Here is a 6,854-nt window from a genome sequence, read left to right as displayed (position 1 = left end):
AAATGAAGGAACCATTAGTTTATATGGGAATTGTGATGAATGAAGTGGAGGTGAATAGTCTATTACAGAACCTTAATGTGAATACATCTGTGGGATTGGATGGTATACCGGCACGGGTCTTGCATGAAGCGGCTAAAGAATTATCAGTGCCCTTGACCATGTTGTTTAATCTGAGTCTCAGGTCTGGCTTAGTCCCGAAGGCGTGGAAAGAGGGGAAAATAGTTTCACTGCATAAAGGAGGATCCAAGACTATGGTTGCAAATTACCGACCGATCAGCATATAAGGAGTCGTTGTCAAGGTCTTGGAGAAAGTAGTCAAGGTAAAAATACAGGAATGGATTGATGAAAATGAGATACTGTACAGAGGACAGCATGGCTTTGTGAAGGGTAGATCATGCCTCAATAACTTGCTCAAGTTTTATAACAAGGTGACGGCTGAACTGGATAAGGGAAATGGGTTTACAGTGATACTGCTGGACCTGGCAAAGGCGTTTGACAGGATACCACATGGAATTCTAATCCGTAAACTACAACATATGGGAATGGATATAGGGTTGGTGAGATGGATAGCTGGGTGGTTGATGGAGAGATATCAAAGAGTAGTTTATTCAGGAGTAGAGTCCAAAAAACGGCCTGTGACTAGTGGTGTGCTAAAGGGTTCTGTTCTTGGACCACTGCTGTTTAATCTGTTCATTAACGATATAGGGAAGGGTCTAAGTGGGACAGTTCATGTGTTCGCTGATGATGCAAAGTTGGGTAGGGCGATAGTGAATGCAGAGGATGTCAAAGTCTTGCAAGATGACTTAGATAGATTGGAGTTCTGGACTAAGGAGAATGGATGTCAATTTAATGTGACAAAATGTAAGGTTATGCATTTCGGAGTGAAAAGATTAGCAGCAGTATACCACATTGGTGGAACTGTACTGCAAGAGATTGATGAGGCCAGGGACTTGGGAGTGTTCGTGGATAGGGAGATGAAGTTTAAGGGGCACATTGCGAAAGTAGCTAAATCAGCTCATCAACTCACTTGGTTGTTGAAAAATACCTTGACGAGCAGAGAAAAACAAGTTATTGTACCTCTGTACCGAGCCCTGATAAGACCTCATCTCGACTACTGTGCCCAGATTTGGTCACCTCGGTTCCTTCTTGATGGGGAGGAGGTGGAGAGGATCCAGAGGCGAGTGACTAAGATGATAGCAGGTCTATGGAATGAACCATATGAGAACAGGTTGAAGATTTGTGGGTTGCAGAAACTAGTTGATAGGCGGAAAAGGGGAGATATGATTGAGACATTCAAATTGCTAAAAGGATTCTATAGGATTAATTCAGATGATATTTTTGAGATCAGGACTGGTGGTGGGAGAACTAGGGGACACCCATGGAAGCTGGGCAAGAGCGTGGTTAGCAGGGGTGTTAGAGCTGGGTTTTTTACTTTTAGAGTGGTAAATGAGTGGAATAAGCTGCCAGAGTCTGTTGTGGGTGCTATGACAGTGAGCGAGTTCAAGGCAAGGTATTATAGATACTGTGAGAATGTTGAACAGCTGTGTGAACATGATGTTTAGGGCCTCCCTCGATGAGTCTAAGGACTCCTGGAGTAGCCCGTGGTAATAATAATAATAATAATAATAATAATAATAATAATAATAATAATAATAATAATAATAATTACAGAAAAATATGGATTCTTATTGTCTTTCTTGTCCGACTTGCCTATTTCCAGCAGGAAAAGCCTAGTCATCTCAGTATTAGGCCTACTAACTTACGTTCAGTGAATTTATTGATTTATTACATTTATTAATGAAAAAATTTTATTTGGATTCCGTATTTGAAACTTTTACAAAAAAATGTCGAACCCTTCCAGTTTTCAGTTCAGCTATATTCGGGGCGACAAAGAAAAAAGTCGAAATTATGTATTACAATAACTCGCTGACTTAGCAGAAGTTTTCAGAACAAGAAGCTGAATGCACGGTTCAGTTTTAGTTCGTAATGGATCACTTTTATCATGACATTTCCCTAAAGAATTTCCTAAATGATATTAGCAATTTCACTCTGGCTGGATGAAATTAATGAAATTTTTAATTTCAATCGACTAGACTTATTGTGACAAAATTTGGTAGAACAAATTTCTTACCCTATTCCTCTCGTTATTAACTGCAATTACATGTTTTTGAGGTTATTCGGGAGATAAGTGCATGTGGTACTCCTGTCTTCCCTACAGATAAATCGCTAACTGCTCAATGAAGCTGGATGTACACTTATATTAAATGCTCTAAAATGCAAGAAAATAATTATTACGTTTTAATGACCACTTCCATATGTTGTCTGTATCATGAGTAACGTTCCGCATTGTTACTGAACATTTTCTAAACAATAGTTTGCAAGAAAAATGACTTTTCGATGAATTGTTTTTTCGATGAATTGCATTTTCGACGAATTGTCGTTCGATGAAATGTCATTCGAGGAATTGATCATTCGATGAATTGCATTTTCGACGAATTGCCATTCGTTAAATTGTCGTTCGGCGAATTGTTTATTCGGCGAATTGTTTATTCGGCGAATTGCTTTTTCGATGAATTGCTGTTCGATGAATTGTATTCGGTGAATTGTCTTTCGATTAACTGTTTTTCGATGAATTTGCCTGTAACCCAACATAGCACTACATGGGCTGGCGAAGGCCCTCACACATTTCAATAGGATGGTACCAAATTAACATATCCAGCTCCAGACGTGAATATAGAATTTTTCTGTATTCACGTCTTTTCTGTATTTTCTGTATTTCTGCGCATGAATACAGATCTTCCTTTGAAGATCTGTATTCATGTGCAGGTTTCTGTGGTTAAGCAGTTCAATAGAAATATTTCGGTTTTGTGAACACATGTTTATTAGAGAACTGTTTTTAAAAAACTAAACAAGTACTAAAAATAAAATACTATTAAATTGCAAATTACCACTAAAAAACCTACGAATTCGCAGCCCTTAATAAACTCAAATCAGATAAAACATAGTCATAATAAAAGCAGACAAAGGCAATGCAACGGTGATTTTGAATTCAGCAGATTATAACAACAAAATGAAAAGCCACTTTTAAGATTCCAATACCAACACAACATTAGACAGAGACCCCACTTGGCGAACTCACAACAAAACTAATGAACTTATCAAGAATATACCAAATTGGTCTGAGGAACTAAAAATGAATTTACAATCAAAACGCCCACTAGTGCCTAGAATATATGGAGTTCCTAAAATTCATAAAAAAATATATATCACTAAGACCAATGGTGGACGGAAGAGACGCTCCTACCTCCAATCTGACAAAACACCTTACAAACTTGATTTTACCTCATGTAGGAAAAATAACATCGTTCATTAAGAACAGCACAGACTTCATAGAGAAAGTAAAAGATATACACATAAATCCTTCAGACATATTAGCGAGTTTAGATGTTGTCAGCTTTTTCATAAAGATTCCAAGAAATGAAACAGTGAACATTCTGGAGAATCTCTTTCCACCGGGCATTGTGCAGCTCTATAAACACTGCATAAAATATACCTTCTTCTTTTATCAAGATAAACTCTGGAAACAAAAAGGACTAGCGATGGGTTCACCCCTCTCACCAGCTCTAGCAAATCTCTGCATGGAAAATTTTGAAAATAATGTTTTATAAAACTGGCACATGAAACCAAAAATATGGCTCCGCTATGTGGACGATATCTTCATCATTTGGCCAGGAACAGCACTAGAACTGACGGCATTTAAAGACTATCTTAATAACTTACATCCAAACATAAAATTTACTCTAGAACTAAAAGAAAATGAAAACACTTCATTTCATGGACATCCTTATAGAAATAAATGAAAGAAAAAATAGGTTATCATTCTCCATCTATAGAAAACCAACATACACAGGAAGACTTCTTCACGCTACCTCACGCTACTACTTCAAGCAAAAAATAGGCCTAATAAAACTTTAATGGATATAGCATACAACATCCCCAGTACAGAAGAAAAGCAGAAAGAAGAAATACAATATTTAATACAGATCCTACAACTGAATGGTTACACAACTAAGATAATTAAGAAAATTCTCAATACAGCACCTACAAAAAACTTAAATAAACAAGACTTCAAGAACGCAGTCACCCTTCTTATGAATGTAATAGATAAATTAGCCAAATTACTCTACAAGTACAACATAAAATTGACTTTCCTTCCACTTGAAAAAATATCAAGATCTCTTCATCCTCTGAAACCCCCACATCACCCATAAAAGTCTATAATATTCATGTTTCTGTGGTATCTGCTATGTGGGCCAAACAGGGAGATCGAGGGAAATCCACATGAGCGAACGTCAAAATGACGTACAAAAGAAGAGAGAACATAAATCTGGCTTAGCATATCACACAGCTTCTACCGGTCATGATGTACTCTGGGAGAGAACAAACATGTCCTCCGTAGCGCAATTGGAAGAACGACAGTACATTGCGCCCTTCGTTTGGAATAGGCCTAAGTTCGATTCTCGTCGCGACGGGAGGAATCTTTATCTGGACGATTTCAATCGAAGGTGAGTTAGCCGATCTCCTACGGAGGTAGTAGGGTTTTTTCTCCTGGAAACTCGGGTTTTTCATCCCGCATACAGACAAATCGGCCCTTCAGAATACATGCAATTTACAGACAAAAAATACTAGCTGTGATAGTGGTGGAGGTGGGCGGTAGATGGCGTTGATGGAGATGATTCATAGTAGAGGTTCGGTGTGGTAGTTGAGACAGTTGTAGGTGTCCTCCCGCGATGAGTCTTCGGAGTCCTTGGAGGTGTCACGAATAATAATAATAATAATATTGATAAGAATTGTTTCACAAGAAAATTCAAAGAGACAGCAAATATGATTAAAATTCCTACGCAATGCAACAAAACCTGAAATTTGATTTTAAATCAAGTTTGGTCATCGTTTATTAAAAATTTCCCCACTTCAGACCACGGACAGAGTGAGCGTGAACCACAAAACGCGACAACAAATAGCATTGTCTCCAACTAACACGCATTAACGGTTGTATAGATCCATTATTTGGTTTTTTAACGAACTTTTTTGATGTTCATAATACCAAGAAACGAACTTGTTTTTCGTAATTTCTTATAGTTTGTGCATTAAACTGTTAATTCTCTTTACCCCTGAAGATGTTAGTCTTACGACTAACGAAACACATTAGGTAGAATTTATCTATAAATATAAACAAAATTCTTTTGGTCTCCAATTCTCACTTTTCGCCAAATCTATTTAAAGCGAATGTAGCAGTCAGTCAAACACTGAACAATTAAACTTCAATCTTTCAAAAAAAAAAAAAATAATAATAATAATAAATAAATAAATTACTTAATGAGCGCTAAAATCTAAATAGATTCGGTTTTACAAAATGACTTTTTATCCATTTATATCATGATGTAAACAGAGAAAAGTAGAAAGTTGATCTAAGACCGAAATCAAAAGGATTCAGAGAGAGATTAAGTTTAAAAAATATACCAATAGTTCGTATCAGGTGACAAAAAAAAAAGTGTCTAATCATATAATATTTCACCGTATTATAATATAAACTATATATTATTATGGCTTTTTTTGCTTTCATTATTTAATGAAAGAAACTTGTTTAATAAATAAAAAAAAAAAGGAGGGAAAAAAGTGGACGCTCCATACTTCGGAGTGAAACTGACATTTTATGGTTCTGTTAAACCGCATTGCAATTTCCATTACAAAATAATTTTAAGGCATTTTGCGCTTACACTGCTTGAATGAGAAAGTTATCTTATATGCATTGAATGCAAATAATAACTTATTAATGAAATTAATCTTCGAATATTCACAATTTCGAATTTCTTCGGGTTATTTCCTGAAGAAATCACTAAACTGCGGATTGCTATTCTTCTGCACCCAGTACGATGCAGTGTAACACCATATAACTTTCATTCTCCTTGAGAAAATAATCCCAAAAATGGTGGAACTTAAAAATACACACTAAGTCTGGACGAATTGTAGGTTGTACACTTATTGGACCGATTGAAAAATAAACTTGAATTAATGCATCAACGAATCTGTTACCATAGTTACGTTTACTTGCAAAATAAAATTATCCTTGGTTTTTCTCACATGGATAATTTTCATCACTGCGCTGAAGAAAGACCGGTCATAAATTTGTTTACCAAAACTGAAGACGTTGTCGCGTTAATATTACTTCATTCATAATCAAGCAGCATCTTGAGAGTTCGTATTGGCATTTCTTTAATGTACATTCCACGCAGAACATATCGTACTTCACACTCTGATTGGCTACCGTCGGATTCTAATACTTGATCAACGTCACAGCACAACTTTCTCTAAGCCTATATAGGCACATGCCTTTGCAGCGTTCGCTTACAGAAGAGAGCGTAATTTTACTTTCTGAAGATGCCTCGCGTGCTGCCTTTCCTGTTCGTCTGTACGGCCCACCTAGTGTTCTCAACATTCGAGGAGCAGACTAAACATCCTGTAACGTCCAATGTTCCCTATTTTGATGTTCCTTTGGATCCCGAAGACCGATTCCATTTGTACTGGATGATTGACTATGACGATGAGAGAGTGACATTAGAAGTTCGAGCTAGAATGAGCGACATGGATTGGATCGGAGTCGGATTTTCAGACTATGGTGAAATCACTAACGCAGATTTATGCATGATGTGGATGGATAGATTTGGAAACCCCCATTTCGAGGTAAGAGAATGAAACACATTAGCAACGGCAAAACTATTTGCACTTTTATTTATCATTACAAAATGTTGAATTGAATAACTATATCTATGTTATATTGAACAAATGAAATTTTG

General features: G+C 36.7%; 1 protein-coding gene across 1 annotated transcript in view; it reads left to right on the top strand.

Moving 5' to 3' along the window:
* Positions 1–6,438: 6,438 nt before the first annotated feature.
* The window catches only part of Tbh (Tyramine beta hydroxylase), a 69,313-nt gene continuing 68,897 nt past the window's right edge, over positions 6,439–6,854 (top strand). Inside the window, exon 1 of the mRNA XM_090405190.1 lies at positions 6,439–6,741. Within this exon, the coding sequence (XP_090261316.1) occupies positions 6,439–6,741 (303 nt within the window). The remainder of the gene's footprint in view (positions 6,742–6,854) is intronic.

The sequence above is a fragment of the Typopeltis vanoorti genome, chromosome 15 (genome assembly GCF_054136105.1).
Source record: "Typopeltis vanoorti isolate ZY-2024b chromosome 15, IOZ_Tvanoo_1.0, whole genome shotgun sequence".
Classification (NCBI taxonomy): domain Eukaryota; kingdom Metazoa; phylum Arthropoda; class Arachnida; order Uropygi; family Thelyphonidae; genus Typopeltis; species Typopeltis vanoorti.
Note: the sequence above shows the minus strand (reverse complement) of the source record. Positions and strands in the feature narration are given on the sequence as shown.